The 26282-nt window shown below is 43.6% G+C and overlaps 1 protein-coding gene across 2 annotated transcripts in view; it reads left to right on the top strand.

Moving 5' to 3' along the window:
* DCLK1 (doublecortin like kinase 1) overlaps positions 1-26282 on the top strand; it is a 325118-nt gene that overhangs the window by 158282 nt on the left and 140554 nt on the right. For both annotated transcript variants that reach the window (XM_060079609.1, XM_060079608.1), the window contains exon 4: positions 6165-6264. In XM_060079609.1, coding sequence (XP_059935592.1) covers positions 6165-6264 — 100 coding nt within the window. The remainder of the gene's footprint in view (positions 1-6164; positions 6265-26282) is intronic.

Genomic DNA, 26282 nt, shown 5'->3' with positions numbered 1-26282 from the left:
AAATGGAAGGGTACATGTTTCTGTGAATTTGAATAGACTTGTTTTCCTGAAACTTGGTAGTTAAGAGCCTGCATTTGAATTCTAACTGACCTGGTTTCAAATTCCTATTGATCTTCTGTTTAATCTGGCTAAGTTTTTTTAAATCTTAAGGTAGGGAAAATAGTAGCATCTAACTATTGTTTAATAGTCTGTCTCCTTCATAGTAGAGGGGCTTAAATGTAATAATGTATATTGAAGATTAAGCATAGTAATATATATAGAAATATTCTTGTTGCTGTATCACACCCCAAAGAGAATTTTCATCTTTTCTTTATATCTTCGTCACATAATTACTGTGGTAAAACAGAACCATTACAGAAACTGATAAGCAAGAGAATTTAAGTAACTGGTCCAAGTGTATCAATGACTATGGCAAATCTGTGCTCAGAACCTCTGTATCCTGATCCTCATTCAAAGGCTTTTTCCAGCACATCTGGCAATTATAATCATCCATGCTTTTTCAGATACGGTGGTTATGGTATCATGCTAACCACCACCAGGGATAAAGTCGGATGCTATAAATGGAATGTTTATATTTGGGATTAGATTTTCACATAGTAACCAAAGTGTTAGATAAGAACTGAAAATTAATTGATGGAATATTAAGCCTTGTGTGCCATAAAACTGACTACATCTTTTATGAATTGTATACAGTACATCTATAATTTCTTTCCTAGTGTAGGGACATTTCAACAAAGGACGCTTTTCACAGAGGAATACAAATCTCCGGTTTCCACAAAACTAAAAGTTGGTGACAGACGCCGATAGGCCCTGATTAAGATAATGGTTCATAGAATTATATATATAAGTGTGGAAGCAGGTAAACATATTTGCAGATGACTGTCACAGCATCATTTCAGTGGAAACTGGATGGAAATCAGAGGCATGAACCCAACTTCTTCTTTTTTTTTTTTTTTTTTTTTTGCGGTACGTGGGCCTCTCACTGTTGTGGCCTCTCCCGTTGAGGAGCACAGGCTCCGGACGCGCAAGCCCAGCGGCCATGGCTCACGGGCCCAGCTGCTCCGCGGCATGTGGGATCTTCCCGGACCGGGGCACGAACCCGTGTCCCCTGCATCGGCAGGCGGACTCTCAACCAGCGCGCCACCAGGGAAGCCCCCCAACTTCTTGTTAGCAACTTCTACCAGCTTTGCACCAATTCCGATACTAATTCAAAGTGTGCTTTGCACCAAGATAATTATACCAGTAGAACCCCTATTCTCAAAGTGAGAAGGGGCACCCATATGCTACATTTGACCCAAATCTACTTAGAGAAGAAGGCTGTTCGTTGTGCCCAGGAGTTACATACTAAGTTTTTAAAAAAATGTTTTATTTGTTTATATTAGGTATATATTTGATTTATACTTATTTTGAAGGAAAACTATATTTGAGCTAATAAAAATAGCTAACATTTATTGAGGATTTATTCTCTTCAGATTCACAGTCGAATTCTTACAACCACCAATATGATAAGGAAGCATAGAGAATAGCATCTGCGGGGCAGGGCTGGGTTAATGCAGAACCCGGGCTTTGACGACAGGGCTGTGCTCCTGGGAAGTGGTGCCAGAGCAGATGTTCTGCGTTGTGGCACAGAATCGCACTCAGGGAGGCACTGCCTCTACCCAAAGTTTAGGATCTTTAGAAGCAGGGTTTCCTGACTTGCTCAAGTCAGTGGTAATGGCAGAGCCCGAGCTGCACCCCAGCCGCCTGCCTCCAGACCCATGACAAACCACTGGAAGGTATTGCAGGCTACTCTCTGCTGAATTACTAATTCACCACAGTGTGTTAGGAGTGTCGGTCTGTGCACACATGTGCTGGGAATGAATAGGGGAAGGATGAGGGCCGTCATGTTCTCAAGGCCTAGCACGGTGGCTGGCAAATAATAGGTGCCCAGTGAACAGTTACTGAGTGAAGATTAGGTGTTCAGAGCAGGGGCGAGTCACTCTGGATTGGAGTGGATAGAGAAGGATCTTCAACTGAGCTTTGACTCATAGGAGGGATTTGAATAGGCAGAGAGTTAGTAGGAGGGGATGCCTAATGGGGAAAAAAATCATACCAAAGCCACACACTCATAGGAAAGAAAAAGCCCTTTTCCAAGGAGAATAAGTAAAGCAGATAAACTGGAACATAGTTGGTTGTTCCAGGTTGGAGCATAGTACTTAGATTTATCTCTCCATCCAACCATCCACCCACACACCCACCCATCCACCCATCCATCCACCCATCCACCCATCCATCCATCCATCCATCCATCCACCCACCCACCCATCCACCCATCCACCCACCCATCCACCCATCCAATGCTTATTAAGTATCAGGCACCATGTCATGGGTAAACCTACCATAGACTTGAAAGATAGGTTGGAACCTCATTTTGAAGAGTCTGGAATGCCAAGCTCAAAGATGAACTTTAATTTGGTGATAAGCCATTGATGCTTTTCTGAGCCATGGAGGGAGATGGTGAAAGTTTTCCGAGGAGAAGGAGATTAAGAGAATTAAATAGGACCGGTGGGAGAGAAAGCAGATGGGAGTGAGAAAAACCATGAGAGGGAAATGCTAAGGTCCACAGGTGAGAGGCCAAGCTCTGGACTGATGTGGTGATGGGGGTGAAGAGGAGGGGCAGGAAAGGCCTGGGCTTGGGAGACGGTACAGAGGCAGCATCTGTGGCCATGGAGACAGTGGAGGGGGGTGTATGCTGACAGTACCGACTCTTCTGGGGGCAAGAGAATGGTGGTTAAACAGGAACAGGTTGGACTTTCTTTTCTCAAACTTCTTATCTCTGCCTTTGCATCTTCCCTGGATCTCATCCTGATGGATGATTCCAACAGCTGATACCTACCAACCAGAGAGTTCATGAAAGAATAGGTCAACTCTCACTATCTTGTTGTAGCAAGGAGCATGTTTTTTTTTAAATCCATAAATGGAACTTATTTCTCCAAGCTGGTTACCACGCTGACTTTTGAGAACCTCAAACTTAAAAAGGAATAGCAACGTGTAAATATATAAAGTCAGATCATTTTGCACAACATTGGTTTTACATTTCTCTATCTTTTCTAATCTTTTGATGTCAGAATGTATGGTAATGCCTAAAGGAAGGTTCTCAAAGTATATTGGCCTAGAGACAAGGGTTATAAATCTTCCTCTGTTATTCTTTATTGTTAGATGGAATACATTTACAGCTAACCTCAATATCAGTGAGAAAGAGTGGGAGCACGGAGAATTGAAGGGCATAGATGATCCTGAATCCATATTTATTGCAACCTTGTGTCTAAGCCTCTGCTATCAACTGTTTTACCGAGGCTTCTAACAGGGAGCAGTTTTATAAATTTGAATTTGATCTACTGACCGGACCCACCTTCTCTGGTGGGAGGTTGTGAGCAGGGAAATGGCTAAATGGTGCCAGAGCAGAAAGCATAGAAAACATCACAGTTTCTGACAGTTGAACAAATTCTTGATTTTAGTCACTGAAAATTGAGACGTAAATGAATCCATGTTGCTTGGCATTGAAAGGACTTTTCCCTTTTTTGTGTGCTGAGCGATGACAGTTCGTTTTCCTTAATCATCACTGCGTTCCTTTTACGTTCTTGGAATCCTGGAGCTGGAAACAACATCAAAAGTTCATCCTTTTTCAGTTCCCACTTGCCAACAGAATTATACCTAAACCGTCCAGGCTGCATCATTGTCTGTTCTGTTCTCTGAGTCTGAGTCTGGGAGGCTGGTCATGGGATTATGATGGATGGGAGTTAGCTGGCAACCTGCTTATAACACGCTGTAGTTTTGATAGTTATTTGTCTGCTTAGCAGTGGCATAAAATAGGCACCAGTAGATGAATGTCTTCTCGTTGGCCATCTGATGCTCTAAAATGCAAATGATGGGACTGTGAGGAAAGAAAGGACAGTTTCTTTTGGAAAACAGTACTTTTCATCCATCAGAGCTTTGTCATGATAAATTTGGCGCAAAGCCTGGCACAGAGTAGGCCCAGCATAAATGTTTGAATGATTTAAAAATTAGCCAATAAATATTTATCAGCTAGAGAAACATGGCTGCTCAGGAGTAGGTAAGTGACTCTTATTTCCTCTGTGTGTTCTTGTCACTTATGGCTGTCAGCATGGTACCAAAGGGACCCTGTCAAACAGGAGTTCATACCAGTGCGGGTGAGAAGGGTTCCAGAATCAAATAAGTCTGGGAAACACTATGTTCTTCTATCATCTCCTCCTTGGAGTTGCAGTGTACATTAGCACACTAAGGGTTTTGAGAAGACCAGAAATAAAGAAACCTGTTTATACTGGTTAAATATTTCCCAAATCTCTTTGGCCATAGGACCATTTTGGGCATAAATGCTATTAATCATTCTCACTTTAGGAAATACTGCTTTTTTAGGGTTAATTCACATTGTGCCCGAAAAAGACACGGTTTCCCATTCTTACTCATTTTTGTATGCATGTGTGCTGTATGCTAATGGACATACAGTCGGCACAATGTGGACTTCTGCACGTAAAATGACAACGGCCTATGTAGGGTTGGTTGGGATGATACCCACGCTGGTAAAGAAAGCTGGGGTGAGGAGTGCTGTGTCATAAAGGTAAAAATGAACAAGGTCATGAGAGGAGTAAAACGGAGAGTGGGTTCTGAATTCAACGAGCCTGTTTTTAACCCAAGTAGACAGAGCTTCTAACACGAGTCTTAAGACCTTGGGTCCGTCTTCCTCGATGATTTCAAAGTCCCCCTTAAGACAACTGTGTTTTCAAAGCTTTTGCAGACAGAATAAGCACTGACAACCATGAATGTCCTTCACTCATACTTAATGCTTACTATCAGACTGTTAGAGGAATATCATTCCTAAAACCTCAGCCAAGCGATTATTTGGAAATGAGAGATTATTTGAGAAAAACTCTCTAAAGCCTCCACAGCATTGCATTTGGGACTCTAAAGTGTTCTCCCAACTTATTTCTGGAAGTCCTACAGCATCTTTGACTTGTCAGGGTCATGCTACAGGAACTGACAAGGAACAGAACCCCACAGGTTCTCTGTGGATGAAGCTACCAACAGATAAGGGAGGGGCTCGTAGGAAACACAGACCAAAAATATCTCACATACCAGACACAGGGAAGCTTGTCTCTGGTCCTTAAATATCCAAGGGAAAGTGCAATAGATAAATAAAGTCTATTTCATGCAGCTCTGAATGGTGCCTTCAACTGACCGCTTTACAATCTGCTCCAAGCAAAGAAAATTGAAAATAGATAGAAATCAGCAGTGTTTCCGGTGTCTTCTGCTGGCATTATACATACTGTGAACAAAAAAAGTATTACACTGCACGTCCACGTATCCACAGACAGAGAGCAATAAGCTTGAAATTATTCATCTGGACCACGTTTACTTTGGAAAGCGGCATTAAGCTCTCAGAGTTCGTATTGGAGAAGAAATTGAATAAATATCAAAAAGTTGTTTAAAAACTTTCCCTTTGTGTGACTACAAGCTGGGGAGCCCACAGGAGTGTTAAAGTTTAGCTTAGCTTGAGTGCAGGGCATACAGTTCCTCCGTATCTAAATCTCAGAAATAACTGACTTTTTCTATTATTCCTTGTATGAAGGGTACCATTTTTGTTTTAGCTAGAGGTAGACTGGGTCTCAAGTAGATTGTTCTATTCTTGTTAGGATATAACTATTCTTCTCCATTTGTTACCCCAAGGATCATCGTGTGTATGGTAACTGTGGCATCAGTTACTAGAAAATGTATTTGTTGCTAAAATCAGATGCTGACTTTTATTGCTATCAAGGACTGTTACATTCAGAAGAGGGAAGGAGCGCTCCTTCTCCACATGTTGCTGCATCCTCTCTGTTATGAAAATAAAGGGTTCTTACCTCATATCCTATTGATATATCAAGTAATAAATGTGACAGTTACCGGTTCTGTTTTCCTTATCCCGTCTTCCTGCACCACTGAAACGGAACAAGTTTCTTACTAGTAACAGATGCTTGAAACCTTCTTTTGAAATTCCTCTGGAGACGCTGCCCTGTTGATTCCATTAGATGGGAAGTGGCTTTATGCAGATGTCCACTTGCAGGGATGCATTGTTGTAATTGCTGTTCTGCTGACCCCTTGCTGAGTGCCATGCTTTTCTCTTGTAGGTGATGTGCCTTCAGGACTTTTTTGGTGACGATGACATTTTTATTGCATGTGGACCGGAGAAGTTCCGTTACCAGGATGATTTCTTGCTAGATGAAAGTGGTAAGGAAAAAAAAAAAAAGTTCAAAACCAGGGGAAATTTGAGGCAGCTTTCCAAAATGAGCTGCACCAGGCCAAGATTATGTCAACTCAAAAGCTACCAAATCAGTTTCAGATCCTCAACCAACATGGCTTTTCCATATCTTGAATTTCTTTGATTTTTTTTTTAATATAGAAAACAGATGAAATGATCATTGGAAAGGTTAAATCATTTAAAGGGTAAATTACCAGTGGCTAATTTATAACCATTTCATAACTACATTGATGTTCTATAGAAAAATCATGGTGCATATTTCTACATTTTTAATTATATATTTTTGTCAAAATGCGTAGTTGAAAGATGTGTAACATAAAATTATTGAGTATATGTCTAGACTCAGCTTTCGCATGGCCTCCGTTATCCTTCAGGTCCTAACTGAGAAAGATGGTTGTGTGTCCTTTTCCTTTAAATGCTTCAGAATTTGTATGTCATTAGAATCTATGAAGGATCAAAAGAGAGAAGGGAAGCTTCCTTCCATTGAAAATGGAATGTGATTTTTTTTTTTTACATTTGTTAGAGGAGGAACAGTTGATAAAGAGGGAAAGGTGCATCTTAGCAAATGAATGTGAAAGGTTGTAATTTCAAGGATGATGTTTTTTGATACCATAAATCATCTCAGAATCTTAACAGCATCACAGGGAAGATTATTGTCCTGAACAGAGACCTTTCCTTGATCATATTACTTCTGGTTTAATTAGGGACATAGTATATATTTATTGACAATTCAAACTGTTGCTAGTTGGAAATACTTTTTGACGTGATAGTGAATTTCTTGCTTAGATGAATGCATGTAAATCAGTGAGTTTTTGAGTGAGTGGCTGGGAAATACTGGAGCTCCAATACAGCTGATGTACATTCACATGGCGTATCTACGTATCACGTAGAGTTACATGCATTTAAACACACTACAATTATTTCGTCATTTTAACATGACTTAGGGTATATAGGGAGGGATGGGACTAAGAGAGATTGTCCCTTTATCATGAAAACTTTAAATGCCCAATAAAAGTTTATATCGATATATCCCTTGAAGAGATTTAAGTCATTTTGGTTGAAAGGGCTTAACTGGAAGAGTGGTTTGGTGTCTCTTTCCCTCTAAATAAGTTTTCTCTAAATGCCTTCCATCTTTATCTCTGATAGACTATCCTTGGGGGCACAGATTTATGTACACCTATCACACATATAATGTCCTCTGGGAGGGCCTTCTTCAGGATGAGACAGCTTTGCCCTTGTGCAAAACAACCGAGTTAGGAGTCAGGCAGAAGAGCCGGCAGGACAGTTTTGAGAAAAATAAACTGCCTTGACTTTGGATTTAAAGGAAATAGCTGTTCCTGATAGAATGGTCTGAGAGACCAGATGCGTTCTGAAAGGAGAATTTCATTTGTTGCTTTGATACGGAAAACAGCCTGTCAGACTCGAACAGGAATACAGCTCAGTTGCAGATCAGCAGAGTTGGCCTGGGGTTCCCTAGCCCTCCATCTCTACCCAGCCCCCAGGTAGACTTGGGGCTTCTCCCCCCGACCCTGCCTTGCTTGGTGTGGCCTTGGGGCTGGGCTTTCCCTCTTGACAACGTGCTCTCAACTCACAACGCCGCAGCCTATTCGTGTTCATCTGCGATGGTGGGCAGGCAGGCTTTCTGAAAAGTACAACAGAAAAATCCCTTGTACTCTCCCTTTAGAAACCTTTCTTATTAATAGGAATGCATATATATACACACATGCACACGTGTGCACGCACACACACGCATCAAGGGATATTGACCGTCACATATGGCTTGGCCACTTCAAACTATTTTGGTGAGAAAGTGAGAACTTCACATCCTTTCCCAGGATGAATCTACCCTAAGCATTTCTTGGTGTGAAATACATTTCTGAGTAACAGTGTCCTCCCCCATCCTCAGAGAAACACGTGGATTGGGGGAGGGGGTAGAAAGAAGTCTAAATTGAGATTTTTACTTCCTTGGATGAACCTGCCCTGAGACTAAATTCACACGTTGACAACTGCAATTTCCCTGTTGCTTGTACAGCATGTTCTGGTGCTAATGTATTAACATTTGAATCTTTCCTTGCGTGCTCTGAGCATGATTTAGCCCAGCTTATTTGTACTTGCTAAATGGTATTTGCACGTTGAGGCTTCATTTGGCCTCTTCCATAGTAGCTTCCTAAAAGGAGCGTCAGCAGGGGGCCCAGGAATCTACTGAATTAATACTGGCGTAGGGCTGTGCTTGATTTAATGGCGCCAAGAAGTGGTCCTTTGCCACAAGGCAGCACTTTTATTTTATCTCTCAAAATTAACCCAGCTCCCAGTGTGTTCAGGATTAGCAATAATACATCCCCCTAATTACTGCTGGGAAAGCTTCTGGAGATGGCTCTTAAGGTCTTTGCAGTGAGGCGTTCTGCCATTACAGGCGTTTATTTCATGGGGCTACGGTAGAGCCAGATCAATATTAGAAACTGCAAGGGAGCCTCGTCCCTCCCCTGTTTTCACATGGAAAAAAAAAATGCCTTCCTTCTTCCAGCTCCAAATGTAACCATTTTAGCAATATCGTCATCAATCACTGGATTCTTAGCACCTTCTACCATGGTGGATGCAGCACTATATATAGAGACAAGACAGGCCAACAGATCCTTCCCCTGCGTGGCTTGTGGTCTAATTTAGAAATGATGAAACATAGTCAAGGGAAATGCCAAATTGGAGACAGGAAGCTTCACATGGTTTTGCTTGTATATTGATGATAAACTGATGAATTTATGATTTGCTGCCATTAAAAAGTGAGCGGATTTTGTTGAGAAGTGCCTACCTCTTACCTGGGAGGGATAAGTAACTCCTTGGTGAGCTGCCTGTCACAGGCTGTCACCTTCTGTTCACCCCCCAGCCCCCAAGCCAACACCCTCAAACTCACCTGACCAGTTTCTTCACAAACTTACTTCACCCCTGCCAGGCCTGACACCTGCTCAGGCGTCTAAACCTCACCCGTCCTTTATTTAAAATTTTAATTTAATTTTTTTAATTGAAGTCTAGTTGATTTACAATGTTGTATTAATTTCTGCTGTACAGCAGAGTGATTCAGTTATATATGTGTGTGTGTGTGTATATACATTCTTTTTCATATTCTTTTTCATGATGGTTTATCACAGGATATTAAATATAGTTCCCTGTGCTCTGCAGTAGGACCTTGGTATTTATCCGTTCTCTATATACTAGCTTGCATCTGCTGATCCCAGACTCCCACTCCATCCCCCCCCACCCCCTCCTTCCCCTTGGCAACCACAAGTCTGTTCTCTATGTCTGTGAGTCTGTTTCCGTTTCGTAGATCAGTTCATTTGTGTCATATTTTAGATTCCACATATAAGTGATATCATATGGTATTTGTCCTTTCTGTTCATCCTCTCTGTTTACCAATTCCCGAGTGTCCTTGACTCCAGTGTTAATAAGCATGACTTCAAACTTAACATATTTTTGCTTAGGTGTTGTATTTGCTTTCTAGGGCTGCTGTAACAAAGAACCACAGTGGCTTAAAACAACAAAAATTGATTCTCTAACAGTTCTGGAGGCCAAAAGTCCAAGATCAAAGTATTGGGAGGGCTGTGCTCCTTCCGGAAGGTTCTAGGGAAGAATCCTTCTGTGCCTCTTCCTAGTTGCGGATGGTTGCCATTAATCCTTGGTATCCCTGGCTTGTTGTAGCATCACTCCCGCCTTTGCCTTCATCCTCACTTGGGCTTCTCTGTGTGTCCAAATGTCCCTCTTCTTATCAGGACACCAGTTATTGGATTAGGGTTCACCCTAATCCAGTATGACTTCACCCCATAAGGTCCCTGAAGGGAGGGGCTGTTTGTCGGCTGAGAGTCACACCCCAAGGTTCTTCCTTGGATTCTGTATAGTTTAGCATCGTTAGAGATGCCCATTTGAGAAAGTTGATGGTGTGTGGGTGAAATCATCTGGGAGGGGAATTAATATGGTAGAAGACAGATGAGGATCCACAGAATTTTAACAGGATGGATTGTATCTAGGAAGATAAAGTTGAATTGGCATAGACAGGAAGTAGAGCTCTTGGGATTTTTTTTTTTTTTTTTTTTTTTTTTTTTTTTTTTTTTGCGGTATGCGGGCCTCTCACTGTTGTGGCCTCCCCCGTCGCGGAGCACAGGCTCCGGACGCGCAGGCTCAGCGGCCATGGCTCACGGGCCCAGCCGCTCCGCGGCATATGGGATCCTCCCAGACCGGGGCACGAACCCGTATCCCCTGCATCGGCAGGCGGACTCTCAACCACTTGCGCCACCAGGGAGGCCCATTTTTTTTTTTTTTTTTTTAATTTAAAAAAAGCCAGTGGGCCTCCCTGGTGGCGCAAGTGGTTGAGAGTCCGCCTGCCGATGCAGGGGATACGGGTTCGTGCCCCGGTCTGGGAGGATCCCATATGCCGCGGAGCGGCTGGGCCCGTGAGCCATGGCCGCTGAGCCTGCGCGTCCGGAGCCTGTGCTCCGCGACGGGGGAGGCCACAACAGTGAGAGGCCCGCATATCGCAAAAAAAAAAAAAAAAAAAGCCAGTGCTACAAGCTTGGTTAGGAGCAATGTATTTTAACAGTAGCACATGTGAGGATTGCTTTTAGTGGACTGCAGCCTTCTTATGAGATGTGGCTCATTTGCTGTATTATTGTAGGCATATCATGTATTATTAAACCATAGAGCCCCTCTGATTGAAGATGGCAAATGTTGACTGAAACAAAAATTAAAAGTGTTACTCAAAATTCACAAAAATTAGTATAGAAATATAGTAAGTCTAGCATAAAAGTACAGAAGAAAGGTAAATAACTAAGCTTCCACATGATGCTTTTGTTACGTTTGTAGCATTTATACTTTTGAAGTTATGAAAGTTTCAAACTGCACTAAGACTTTGGGGAGACTGAGTGTGTGTGTCCACACGGACACCAGGTCCTGTCTCTGGGGAATGCCAGTCCAGCTTTTTCCTGCAATAGGAAGACCCACGTGGAGTATAGTGTTCTTTCTGGGTATGTGATTCTAGAGGGGATATTTCCTCTCTTATGGACCCCCATGGTGTCAGGTACCCAGAATCCACTTGATAAATGTTTCTAGAAATATTCCATCTTGCCCACTTTCCAAGGACTCATGTCCTGAATGAGATGAAGCAGAAGCGCCCTGCACCACTGATTGCTTTCCCCAACTCTGGGTGATAGGAAAATAGGGTTAGAACCTAGTGTAGTAGAAACAGTATTGGGACAAGGTTAGAACAGCGGTCCCCAACCTTTCTGGCCCCAGGGACTGGTTTCGTGGAAGAAAATTTTTCCACGGACAGGGGGCGGGGGGGATGGTTCAGGTGGTAATGTGAGCAGTGGGGAGCGGTGGGGAGCAGTGGGGAGCGGCAGATGGAGCTTCCATTGCTTGCCCGCCACTCACCTCCTGCTGGGCGACCTGGTTCCTAACAGGCCGCAGACTGCTACCGGTCCACGGCCCGGCGGTTGGGGACCCCTGGATTAGAAGACAAAGGTCTAGTCCAAGCTCCATGTCCTACTTGCTGTGTGGTCTCTACATCTCCAAGCCTGCTTCCTATTCTGTAAAACACCTTTTTTTTCCCCCCTGGGTTGTAATGGACCTCAAATGAGATAATAAATGTCAAAGCACGTTCAGAACTGTGTTCCTTATTACTTAGTGAATAATGTTAGTGAATGACACCTCAGCTGAAATATACCTCCTGGTGGACTGCAGCTGGACTCAGCCACGTAGATGCATTGACTGGGCTTAATTGGAGGCAGATGTCACCAAGATTTGCTTTTGGTGCTCTTTAGAGCAAGAAAAGTGATTTTCTGTTGCTTTTTCCCACTCTCAACTTTTATTCCTGTGATGGAGGTAAGGGGAACTTAAGAGACCTTTGAAGATATCCACTCTTTTCTGGAGGGAATCTCTGGAAGATTAAACCAAACCACATTTAGAACCAGTCAGACTTCTGAAACTGACAATGTTTAGGAGGCCCAGGCCTTAGGTCCACATTGATTTGGGTCAAAGGGGTTTTAATGGCCCGGCTGCTCTGTCCTGGGGCTGGTGATGCTGAACCACAAGGTCGTTGGGAACACCGGGAAGATGCTCAGTGTCTGGATTGACGAGACCTCCTCACAAAGTGGCTTTTGAGGTACTGCTAACAAAATTCATTCAGTCTTGCATGCATCCATTCACTTATTCAGTAACCTAAACTAACTTACCATGTGGCAGGCAGTGCTCTAGGCACCAATAATTGTAGACAGTAACACTTCCGTGAAATAGGTCCCTCTTATGACTTTTAATATTGCTTATGTCTAAAGATGTCAAAGGATCTTAGGTGCTGAACTTTGACTCAATATTAATTGTTGCTTGTTGTTCTTGTGTATTTTATCTCTTTGGAGAAATATTGCGGTGAAATATCTGATGGGTCACAACAGACTGACAGTTCTTTATAGATTTGAATTTTAATTGCACAATGTGGCTACTTTAAGTTGAATCTGTGGGCAGATTTCTTTGAGATGCTGACACCTGATGCTGGAATACTTTATTGTTTCAGTAGATGTTGACATTAGGGATGTAAAGTTCTTATTTAAAAAAAATTATAACTGTCTTGTGGAATAATTGCCAAGTTTCTGTGACATTTCGTTTTCGAATAGAAAATCGAGTGTGTTTTTTGTGAGTTCCAAACAGAGAGCCCATTGGCTAACGTGCTTTACTCTTGTCAGCAAGTTCCCATTTGCCTCTTAGCTGTGGAAAAACTAAAGGGGTTCTGGAGACTTCCTCCACCATGGCTACATTTTAGCTCATGCATAAATATAAAGTCTCTTGGAACATAGTGATGTTTTCTAATTTAACCCACTGCCAAGCTGTGGAGACATATAGATACTTTGGAGACATATAGAGACATATTATACCTTGGAGACAGAATCTAACTCAAGTACAAGATAGTTCCTTTGCTACAAATAGATAATTTTCTCCTTAGGAAAGCAAGACGTTGTATAACATATGCAGTCTTTTCTTTACACTTTCTCTTCCAGTCCTCATGGACTTCTCTTTATTGTATTCAGTAACAGTGATCCCTGACTTGTTCACATGGAAAAACCTACAAAATATAACACTGAGAATGAATCATGTACATGAAGAGTCTCATGAAGAGTCTTGGAGACCTGTAAGTTCACCCTCCCTTCTTACACTGGTTCATCCAGCTCCAACTAGAACCCTCTGTTCTGGCAACTTACACCTTTATAAGAAGGCCAGTTCCACTGTCCAGGAGCGCTGATTTTTAATAAGTCCTTTCTTATATTGAGCCCAAATAAATCTCACTCTAGCTTGTGCAACAGTGGTCCTAATTTTGCCCTCCAGAGCGATAAAAACCACCCACTGCCTTCATTCTTAGAAGATGAGCTTTCCTCCTAGACCATCAGGATGTTCAAAGTCATTCACAGTAAACTATTTTATTTTCCTTTCCTTCCAGACCAAAATGTCCCTAAATCTTCACTCATCTTCTCCGCTCCTTCTCCCATCTTTCAAAGGAAGAAGAGTCTTCCTTTCTAATGGCGATGATAGTGTCCTTGACTTTGTCTTTTCTCTTACTGATGACTTCGCCTTATCAACATTTCCTTCCTGTTGTTCTTGAAGGTTTGTTGTTTTACCCTGGCTTTACAGTCTCTTTCTCCTCAACTCATGGCCATGCCTACATTTCCCCGACCCTAAGAGAGCTGTCCATCATCTCATCCAATCACAGTACTCTTTCTGTCTCTGCCAAACAGCTTAAAAGGTATCACTGTCCTTGAATCCTCCATCGACTCATCCTGACTCACTTTTTACACCTTTGGGTAAATGGTACAGTGAAAACTCAAGAATCATGTTTTCATTTTTTAATTTACTATCTTTTACATGTATATGGTGGTGAAAGTTCTTCTCTTGCCACTGAATGACACTTGGGCAAGTCTCTGAAGACTTTTCTGCTTCCTCCTAAGATAGTAACAAGTGTTATGGACCCTCCTAGCTACAAGTCACCATCTCAATGCACAAGTGGAAATATCTAGTCCCACACAGTAGTCACTCCAAATTGGAGTTCCTTGTCCTTACCTATCTGGGGCCCAATGTAGTGAGTTCTTTCTCTGAAGGAAAACAATTGGAGTTGCTAACCTTCTTTCTCTTTACTGTCCTCCCCTGTGTTGTTATTGCTCCTTCCAGGGTTGGAGTAGGGAAGGGGGCACAGGAGCAGCATGATGAGAAAGGGGTGGAGACTCCTACATGACTGTGCTGTGCCGTGATGGCTTGGACTCTCTGGGCCAGCAGATGCTCTACAAAGCCACCTTCTCTTATGGGTGTTTTCATGGGTTCTTCAGGGACTCTCACTGGGAACATTCAACTCTCCTTTGATGTGGTCCGTTCAGTCTCTTCCAGCTTGGGATATTTCTCCCTCAGTCCCGGATTTCAAAGCTCTCCCTGTTGGCCTCAGATGATCCTCTAGGGAAGAATTTAAATTATCTTCATGCCAGCCCACTCCCTCAGATCCATTGCAGCACTCATATATCTTTTGCCCCAATGATAAGCCATTCATTGCAACCAAATCTCCTTTACTCTTCTGTCGGAGGTTCTCGGGGGAAAGCCAGACACTCAAACACCAGTCTACTGTTTCCCTCCATCCACAGATGATGCTGACCGAGCTCTTCAGTCCTCCCAGTGAAGCCCCAGCTGAGGTGAAGGGAGCATCTCCCCTCTTTTGGAATGAGGGTGTTCACAGCACAGCTCTCTCTAAAGAAATCCGTCTCACAAATTCCCTTTCTCTCCACTAACTTAAGCCTTTTATACCTTTGAAAGTGGGTAAGAAGACCAAGGCCTGTAGTTGTTTGCTTACATCTACTTTGACATTTCCAGAAGCTGATCCATCTCACAGTTCACTTGGGTATCTGATACACATCCCTTTGGAGTCTGGATGAAAGTTCCATTCGGAATCCTGTTACATTCGTAACTGCCTCCACTCCACTTACGTAATAGTTCACTAAACAAGGGTAACCTTCACATCACTAAATCCCATGTTCTCCTTTATTTTTTCCCTCCCCTATTTTTTTTGAAGGATTTGATATTTTCGATGATTCCCCCCTTGTCCTTCATGGTCTGTCCTGGTCTTCTGCCCACCTCCGTGACTATTCCTGAGCTTCTTTCAAGTCTGTTCTTCTGCCGTATATCCCTTAATAATTGTTCCCTAAGATTCACGCCTCAACTTTTTTTTTTTCTACTTAATTACTCTCTATTCCTAGCCAAGTTCATCTACCTTAATGGTTTCAGCAGTGATGGTTATGGTAAACAGTGACAGTGACAAATGGCAACCAGATGGTATGCAATAAGCAAAGCCTTTGAAGTATGTATAATTTTCCCAATTTTACAATTAAGGAAATTAAGGCTCTGGTGATAAATAATTTTGTCCGAGGCCACACAGCTAGTTAGTGTGAAAGGCTAAGTTCACCAAATCTCCTTTACTCTTCTGTCAAGAGTTAAAACCCAAGTTTTAACCTTTTTTTTTTTTTTTTTTTTGCGGTACGCGGGCCTCTCACTGCTGTGGCCTCTCCTGTTGCGGAGCACAGGCTCCGGGCGCGCAGGCTCAGCGGCCATGGCTCACGGGCCCAGCCGCTCCGCGGCATGTGGGATCTTCCCGGACTGGGTCACAAACCCGTGTCCCCTTCATCGGCAGGCGGACTCTCAACCACTGCGCCACCAGGGAGGCCCCAAGTTTTAACTCTTGACAGAAGAGTTAAAGGAGATTTGGTGAACTTAGCCTTTCACACTAACTAGAGTTCAACCCCAAGTTTGTTTATGTTTGACAACACTCTCCTTAAGTGTACCTCCTCTCACGTCTACATCTCTAACCCCAGCTCCTCTCATGAGCTCCTGAACCATATTTCCAACTATCATGAACATCCTTACGATTATTCCACAGCCACCTGAAATTCAGCACAGCCCACAGCTGAACTCATCAGCTTCTTGGTCACCTTTATTCTCCTTCTGGGTTTCCTCTGCTAGTTCATGGCATCGGCATCCTCCTTAACCCCAAGGCTGTGAGTCATGGAGTTGTCTTTTACTTTCCCCTCACCTTCCCTCCTCCTATCCAGCAGTTTGGCCCCCTGATTTCCAGCGTCATTGCCATCATCTTGGGTCAGTTCCTCATAATCTCTTGCTTAGACTTATAAAGATTCTTTGACTTGCTTTCCTGGCTCCAGCCATGTTTGAACACAGACTGACCCTCCTAAATTCACTTGACTCACACTCCACTGCCCAGGTCCCCTTGGCATGTCGTTCTAGGGCCTTCATAAGTCAGCTGGGTTGTATCTTTCCAGCTGTTACCATCACTTTACTCTTCCTCTGTACTCCAGCCACAGTATTACTTTCTGGTCTCCCCAAAGAATTGTTTATTCTCAGTATCTCTGCCTTTGCTCATACTGGCCCATCCACCTGCAATGCTAATCTTCCTTTTCTCCCATATCACCCAGAATTAACTCCCTCTTGTCCTTTGAGGTTCACTTTAAAAGTTGCCTCTTTTTGTAAAGCCTTCCCCCATCTACTCAGTTCCAGTCGGTTACTGATTTCTCATTCTTTTTATCGATATTTATCTCATTTAATTGTCAGAAAAACTCTGTGGTGTTGCTTTATGAATAAAAAATGCCGAGTTAAGGAAGATAAGAAACTGCTTAAAGTCACATACTTAGTGGGGAACAGAATTGGTATGAAAACTGGGGATCCCAGACTCTTTGCATTTCATCTTACTTAATTGCAAATGCCTTCAGACTGGTCCTGTGTGTCATTAATTTCTATAACACAGCACCTATCACAGTGTCCTGAGTATAGTAAGTGCCCAGGAAATGTTGCTTGAATCTGGTGTAGGAATCTGCTCCACCTGTCAACCCTTCAGATACTTGAGGACTGAGACCCGATACTTCCCCAAAGATGTTTTTTCCATGTTTCTTAGGCAAAGCTCTCTTAAGACCATGCTACCATCCTAGTTACATTTCTCTGGATACTTCATGGTCAGCAATATCCTCCTTGAAATAAACCCAGAACTGAAAGCAGTAGTCCTTGGGGGCTTCAAATCGTGTAGAGAATATAAACTTACTTAATAGAGGCATCAGACTTGTTCAGATGCAGCCTAAGAGTGATGATGGTTTCTTTAAGTAGTTGCCCCACAGTGCAGGCTCCCGGCTGTCTTGTGGCCTGCTGAATTCTCTGGGGCTTCTGATGTGATGTCAAGCCACGTTCTCCTTCGCTAATTGCATACTTGAACCTCCATCCAGTACTTTAATTGTACTCATGCCAGCCAACATCTTATTAATGTTAGTCATTAATTCTGGCCATTTAAGGGCCTTCAACATCCAAATTCTGCCTGCGGATAAATGGCAGAGGACAGAGCTGAAATAAGGTCTTCCTGGTTTCCAGGCCCCTGCTCTTCCCAACTAAGTCATGCTGCTAGGGGCTTTTCTAGCTATAGACCACCAGTAGCATAGCTGCCTGCAAACTCTCAGACAAAAAAGAAAAAGAAATGAAAAGCTACAGTAACCTTCATATATTTCCTCAGGGGTGGCAATGGCAGGCCAGCCTCAGATCCAGTGTCCAGCTTTGGCAGGGTCTCTCTCTCCCTGCAGCCGGGTAACAGTCCCGCAGAGAAGGACAGCAGGTTCTTTTGTCCCCTGCCCTGGACCCACACATACCCCTGAGTACAGGAGGGTGTAGTTAGGACTTTCCTCTTAACATGGGTCCACAGGGCGTATGCACTCAGGCTTTTGTTCCTATTTGAAATCTGCCAATTCAATTCCCACACCAAGAGTGTATTAAGAGCCTTCTGTGGGTCAAGCGTTCTTGGGCTTTCACCACAGAAAGTTCTGGGAAGTTAAATATCTACTTACCAGAAAGCAGATGAAGTGAAAATTACTGTGGAAAAATACTTGATCTGAAGGTAATTCTAAAATCAAGTTTCAAGATAGGCTAATAATTTGATTTGTGTGTGGGTATACGTTGTCTTTACAGATTTTCACTATTGTAAGTGTTTGGAATAACTGAAATATAATAAGATCCTGATATTATATGATTCTTTGCTGCCTAAAGCTAGATATTCTGTCTCGATGGATCTGGAAAATAAGCAAATGGATAAAGCTCTTAGTCAAAAAAATGATTGTGTGAGTGACCTATCTTCATGTTTCAATAGACAGAGTCATTGTGAAATCAGGAATCCCTCTTTTCTCGGAGACCTCAAACAGATCTGAAGAAGAGCTTCTCTAAATTCATAAGAATCTTGTCAGATCATCAGAACAAAGCCAAAAAAAACTCAGCAACCTTGTTGAGAAATGCCAGCAATGGAGCCAAAAGAATCCACACCTCTAAGTGCAGGGTAGGGGAGTACATGAAGGAAAACCATTCATTGTCAGACGGTTGGGGGAAAACTAGCATCCTTTTGATCTAAGACAACATCAGTCTCTACCTTTAGTTTAGTTATTAATTTACACCAGGGCCAGCTGGTTCAGTGATTGTCTCTTGTTCACTTGTGGAGCTTCCCACCAGTGTGACAGCTGAGTCATTTCTCTGGTAGGACCACAGAACTCCCTGCCCAACTACTGAGAACTCAGATTGTAAAGCTTTTGAGGTGATTATCTCTGGAAAATACAAAATGTCTTCTTTTGCAGGTTTGCCCCTCAACCTTAGCTGAATCTTTGTTTTTATAACTTTTTTGTTGTTCATTCATGCTTGATTGCCTTTCAACAGAATTATTCTGAGCATCCCGTTAGAAGTCAGAAGATTAGTTTACATTATGATTAGCTTTAAAAACCTATGGAAAAATGAGTCCTGTTGTTTCTTCTTCCTCAAGCAAGATGTAAAATTTTTCTGTATACAATGGGTTTTCCAAATATAAAATGTAGGATAGATGAATAAACTAAATGTAGGAGGGTTTAGAGACAATTAATATGAATTCAATTTACTATGTCAAGGATCTTGATCTTTATAATATATGTGTGTATGCATATAGGTATAGGTTCTACTAATATTTAGGGAATATCTACTATGTGCCAGGCCCCATCCTGAGCAGTAGATATATAGCAGTGAACTAAAGAGAGAAAACCTTTTACCCACATGGAGTTTATATTCTGGGAGAGGAAGGTATTTATTGATAATAAGCAAAATCATAAGTGAATTGCATAGAATATCAGAAGATAAGTGCTGTGAAGAAGAATGAAGTAGAGAAGGGAAGGAAAGGAAGTGTGTGGGGTGTGTGGGAGGATGTGGATGGGGGCGCATCTGTAAATAATGTACAGTTGACCTTGAACAACATGGGGCTTAAGGGCGCCAACCCCTACATGGTTGAAAATATGTGTACTGCTTTCTCTGCCTCAAAGTCAAAGCAGTTGAAATTTGACTCACCCAAGGGCAGGACACCAAAACAGTTTAGTTAGAATCAGGACTCAAACTCTAGTTCTTTTGATTCCGCGTATTGTGATCTCTAATCAAACAGAAACTTTTCCCCACACTTAGTTAATTTAAAGATCTGTAAAGTGAAAATATAGGTACTGTGTTTATTGAAAAAAATCCATGTATAAGTGAACCCGTGCAGTTCAAATCTGTGTTGTTCAAGGATCAACTGCAGTTTGAGAATACTTCCGTAGGAAGGTGACATTTGAGCAGACTTGGAGGAGGTGATAGAGCCAGGCATGAAGATCTGAGAGGAAGGATGCTCCACACTAAGGGGGCAGTTAGTGCAAAGGGCCTGGGGTGGGTGTGCGCATGATGGATGCCCTGCAGAGCTCTGTAGTGGCTGGGGGCTGCAGGACTGCACTGCACTTCTGACCTTACTACCTGGAGTTAGCACAGAATTCACAGGTCAAGGGCACAGTCCCCAGAAAGATCACCCTAGTTTCAGATGCCAGCTGCCAATTCAGGAGTCCCCAGGCCACCCACACTTCCGACTAACTGACTACCAGTTGAAGGGTTCTTAAATTGCCCACAGGATCAGTAGTTTGGTGGAACACACAGAGCTCAGGGAAGTGCTATACTTATGATTACAGTTTTATTACAAAGGACATAAATCAAGAACAGACAAATGAAGAGGCACGTAGGGTGAGGTCTGGGAGGGTCCCACAGGTAGAGCTCCCACACCCTCTCCCTGTGGAATCAGGACATGTAACCTTCCCGGCACTTTTGTGTGTTCACCAACCAGGAAGCTCCACTGAGCTTGATATACAGAGTTTTTACTGGGGTTTCATTACACAGACCTGGTTGGTTGCATCACTGGCCACATGATTGAACTCAGTGTGTAGCTTCCCCACTCCCAGAAGATCAGGAAGATATCACATGACTCAAAGTCCCCACCCTCAAATCACATGGCTGGTTTTCTTGGTGTGACCAGCCCCCATCTTGAGTCATCTCATTAGCATAAACTCAAGTGTGGTTCGAAGGGGCAAGAGTGACAGGGACACTCCTATCACTTGGGAAATTCTTGGGGTTTAGAGACGCCCTCCCAGGAGCCCAGGAAGAAGACCAGATACATTTTTTTTTTATTATTATACAACGTGAGCTCTGTCCAGATCCTGGGAAAAGATCCATGTTAATTCTGTAACAGTAACAATACCAACCACTTATAATGAGGAGAAAACAAGCAGAAGAAGAAAAAAAAGAGTTTATCAAAGACTTTGGTTCTTTGCAAACAGAGAAAGGCAAATTGACTAGCCCCCAGCTCAGGAGAGGCAGGCTGGCTCCTGTCATTTCACGCTCCCATCTTGAAATTTGGTTTCTGCACAGGGGTCCTAGAAATGTTTCAACAATTGTGTGGACAGTCAGCTCTTAGTGAACTGAGAGGGACCTGTGGCATGAATCATTTAACAACACGTAATGTGCAAAATCCCTTCCGTCTGCTTGTTGAGTGTACTTCGTATTTCACACAACGTACATTCCCATCAGATACATCATTTGGGAACGAGACTACATTTGCTCAGTAAAATTCCTAATTGTTGGAGTTGGAAGAACTTAGGGAATGTCTTGCTCAGTTCTTTGATTTTGTATGTGAGGAAGCCAAAGCCCAGGGGAATTAAGTTAACTGCCCGAAGTCAATCAGCAGGCTAGTGTTAGAGATGAGGCTTGAAGCTGGGTTGCTGACGTCCAGTCTGGGGCTTGTTCCGTTATGTGAGCTTGCAATCAGTCTGGCAGTGCATCAGCATCAGCCTCAAAGTCACCCTCAGAAGAGCACCAGCCCTGGAGAAGGAGGGTCCTGGTTCCCACCAGCTCCTGCCCTCATCACCTATGTGACCTTGCACAAAGTACTCACCCTCTCTGAGTCAGTGTCCACTGGTCAGATGGAGACAGAAGTGGTGCCAGTCACGAAACATTGCCACGAGGATTAAATGAGATGATGTGGGTGAACATCATGTTGCAGAGTTGTAACGTAATAGACAAATATTACGATTTGATACTATTATTTTTATTCAGGTACGTAGAAACCCTCATCTCTTGATTAAAGTGGAACAGGTTTTAGATCTTCATTTTGAGCTGTTTCACAGACATTTATCTGAACAATATGTGAATGAGTATAGGAGATACTAATTTATGATGAAAAATTTTGCTACCAGCAACTCACAGAAAGAGGCCATCCATGGTAGGCAGCAGTGCTTAATCAACTCAGATTGGAAAATGGTATGAGGGCCACATGGCAACCCAAAGAGGAAGGCTCAGAAGTTCCAGCGTGTTATGGTGTCCTGCTGAGTAGAATAAGGCTCCTGAGGGTCCCTGACATGAAAGCAGCAGCATAGCACAGGGAGGTCGGCTCCATGCTTTGCGATGACCTAGAGGGGTGGGATAGGGAAGGTGGGAGGGAGGCTCAAGAGGGAGGGGATATGGGGACATGTGTTTGCATATGGCTGATTCGCTTTGTTGTGCAACAGAAACTAACACAGCATTGTGAAGCCATTATACTCCAATAAAGATCTATTAAAAAAAGAAAAAAAAAGATTGGATTTGCAAATATTTCTCCCCCTCTGGTCAAGAAAGAGCCTCTGACTTTGTGTAGCTGTCTCTCCTAACTCCACACACCTAGCTTCCCATGCAAACTGCACGTTTAGGTAAGGCATATAGTTCTTGGGGCTTCAAGCATGGAAGACACTAACGGAATAAGGCTGCATAACTTGAGGTTCACGTGTGGTCATGTTTATATGGCATCTGCTTGCTTTGTGCTCAGTGCACGTGTTAAAGTCCGTATACATAATGCGATCTGCCAGCAAATAGATCAGCGTGATGAGAGCTATCCAGAACAACAACCAAAAATACACAAAAAAGATTCTTGACTTAAAGATAATAAAATTAAGATAAAAATGCATTGAAAATGGAAATGTGCAACTTAAAACACATTAAAACGGAGTAAGACTTTTTCTTAATCTGAGGCCCAAGAAAAGTTTTCTATCAGACTCACTGATAGTATTATATTAGAAAATACCCTTAGGATGTTTCTCTTTATTTGGACTGATCTTATAGGCCAGTTAATAGATGGCATCGTTTCTGCAGTTTGGCCTTAACATGGTGAGAGCATTAGCATATTTTATATAGTCCTTTAAATGCACTGCGGGTAATTATATAATTTCTCATTTTTGGTTTGTAGCCAGCAGCAGGACTCTGTCTTTGAATTATTTAGAGTGATGATTATTCTGTTGCTTAACTGTCTCTTCTCTAGCAGTTTGCAAAGGAAGCTTGGCCCAGGCCATCCGTGGCAGGGTCCCCTTGGAAGAATTCTCACTCGTCTTGCTCTTGGCCACTACTCTGCCTAGTAGGCCTCTAAGGGGGACAGGAGGGCCCGGCTATAGCACATCAACTAGTCTATGAACTTGCTAATCAGGGCAGGGAAACTTTGATTCTATTTGCTCACCTTTGGATTTGGATGGTAAATTATTCTCAAGCAACTGCCCAAGTGTAGTGGATGATTCTAAAAATATTGTCTAAATGGGGGATTGGCACCTTTTTCTATCAAGAGGCAGATGGTAAATATCTTACTTAGGTTTAACAAGGCATGTGGTCTTTGTTGCAACCCCTCAGCTCTACTGTTGTTGCGTGGAAGCAGCCACAGACAATACGGAAATACACAAGTGGGGCTGTGTTCTAATAAAACTTTATTTGTAAAATCAGGCTGTGGCCAGGTGTGGCTTGCAGGCTCCAGTTTGCTGAGCCCTGGTGTGAATCATTGATTTTTAATCTTCTGGGGAATATGCTCCTTCATGAGAACTTAATGAGAGGTATGGACGCTACCCCAGAAAAATAAACATTTTCATGCACAGGTATGTATACACCTGCATGCATGTGCGTGTGTGTGTATGCGCACATGCGCACGCCCCCCCCCCCCCCCACGAGCCTTCAGTTTCAAGAAGTTATATATCCTTAAAACTCATCCATGGATCCAGGTTAAGAACTGTTGGTTTGGGTGGTGTTTTCCTGACAGAGAGCTTTTGTAGTGCTGTGCTGGGTACCCTGGGACAGCCATTTTTTAAAAAGAAGAAAAAGAAAAAAAGATGATTTTGGTCCTACTTAGTTCACATCAGAAATTACAGACTCAGACTCTGCAGTTTATATGGAGATACAGAAGGCTTGCACTAGAGGGGACGTCAAGGGGCTTTAAAAGGAAACAACCACGGACACGTTGTAAAGGCAGCGAGGCAGGCTTTGGGAAGAGATGGTGGTTGGTGGCAGGTTGCTTGTGACACTTAAGTAACAGTGGGTGACTTGGGTACAGGCCTATAATTTTGAACACGGCTGCAGTCCCGCCTCCTTAAGACCCCTCTTAGACTATCCTGGCCCACAGCGCCCTCTCTTTTTGCTAGAATGGGGTCTAGAATCACATCTACATGTGTTCTGCTTTCTATCTTTCTCTCATTGTCTCATGGGTATTAGTGTCAGGGGTTCCTGAATTTATTGTGATATTGTTGAAGACAGCGGTTAGTATTTTATACACTCTCTCCACTCCCCAGTGCCCGACACTACTATTCTGCGCCTCGCTTCCCCTTCCCGAGGCTCCCCTCCGCATCCAACTTCCCAGACACACCTGACCCTCGTTCTGCAGGGGATCCCGTACCCTCACCCGTGCAGCTCACTTGGCTCCCCTCTCCGCCTCCACCTGGGGGACTCTTGGCCATCCTTTGAGAGCCAGGGCGCTGTCACCACCTCTGAGCAATCTCCTGGGACCACCCCACTCCAACCCTGAGGTAGAGTGCATGGCTGTTTCTTGTGTTACTGCTCCAAGGGTGTGATCTGATCACATTGGATTGGATTGTTCTCATCGCTGTGGGTCCCCTTTAGGAGGCCACCAGCAGCCACACAGCCCAGGCACTGTCAGTAGAGCAAATGGCTGGACAGACAAGTGGTGGGCGTTCCCATTCCTGGGGGGTTATAAGGAGAAATGTGCTGAACTGAGGAGCATGCAGTGAGGCTGTGCTACCCTATTGAATAGGTGTCTGGGACAGTATCTCCCCACACGAGGACCCCTGTGTCGTGGCCACCTGGTGATGCTCTCCTCTGTAAGACAAAGTGGTGCAGCTCCCTCAGGGAGACAGGAGGTGAGATCTGGGAGTCCGTATTCCAGATGGAATGGCTGTGGGGTGGTGACCGTGTGCACGTCCTGTGGCAGGTAGCCCAAGCGCTGGCAGCATGAGGGCCCGGTTGGCTGTGGTGGGGTTCCCTGCTTGAGTCTGCTAGACCTCAAAGGAATGGAAAGCAGCTCAGAGGCTGTTCTAGTGTCCAGGTGACCTGAGTGCCACCAGGATCAGATGGACACAGAGTCTCGAGAGCTTATTGCCCCTCTGTCACCCAGTGTCTGTGACAAACAGGTAGGCTTGCGTGTGTATCTTCATACTACAGGCTTTTCTCCCTGGTCAGAAGCTAGTAGAATAGTGCAGCAGCTAAGCACATGGGCTTGGGGTTGCCTGGTTTCAGTCCCAGCTCCGACCCGTCCTAGCTGTAGACTTAGTAGCTCCGTGCCTCTGTTTCCCCTCTCTAAGCTGTGGCTAACGATAGTCTGTATCTCATAGGTTTACTGTGAGACTTAAATAGACTGTATAAAGAGTAGTGTCAAGTCAAAGTATGACTCAGTTGATGCTTCCTTGTTATTATTAGTCCTATGTAAATTTGCATCTGGTGCGTCTGGAGTTCTGTTTCTTAGCAGAACTCCATCATCACAAATGGAGAGGGCAGGGGCGTACTGCTAACAGCGTACTCCAGCTCTAACTGCCTGGCTACTTATTCTAGAAGGAGGCGAACCCCAGACACACTGGAACCTTCATGAACCTGGAGCAGTAGTAGACTCCTGGGTCTCTCCTTTCCCTCAAGGGTATTCTTCCTAGAACAGGTGCCCTTCTGGGACGGGTATGGGAGACTTCTGTCTAATACACTGATGCCTTATAACCCAGCAATTGCAACATATAAAAATATACAGGGCCTCCCTGGTGGCGCAGTGGTTGAGAGTCCGCCTGCCGATGCAGGGGATACGGGTTCGTGCCCTGGTCTGGGGGGATCCCATGTGCCGCGGAGCGGATGGGCCCGTGGGCCATGGCCGCTGAGCCTGCGCGTCTGGAGCCTGTGCTCCGCAACGGGAGAGGCCACGACAGTGAGGGGCCCGCATACCGCAAAAAAAAAAAAAAAAAAAAAATATACAGCACGGAAATATCACTGCTTCCTCTACGACTCATCATCAAATTGCTGTTGTCCTGTATTGACTGAATATTGTGTAGCCAGTGTGTATTCATTTATTTACAGTATCTCTAATTTTCTCAAGAAGAATAGGAATAAGGAAGTGAGGGTCAGAGAGGCAAGACAGCCCCCCCGAGATCACAGAGTTAGTACAGAGCAGAACTGCCTGCTGTCACCCCCTACCCCCCGAGACTTTAATCTTTGCCTTGAGGTCACCTCTTGTTGGGGCCAGTACAGCTCTCAGTGATTTAAAAATTGGCATATATATATGTATATATATAGCATGGCTTTT

The sequence above is a fragment of the Mesoplodon densirostris genome, chromosome 17, assembly GCF_025265405.1.
Source record: "Mesoplodon densirostris isolate mMesDen1 chromosome 17, mMesDen1 primary haplotype, whole genome shotgun sequence".
NCBI classification, from domain to species: domain Eukaryota; kingdom Metazoa; phylum Chordata; class Mammalia; order Artiodactyla; family Ziphiidae; genus Mesoplodon; species Mesoplodon densirostris.
Note: the sequence above shows the minus strand (reverse complement) of the source record. Positions and strands in the feature narration are given on the sequence as shown.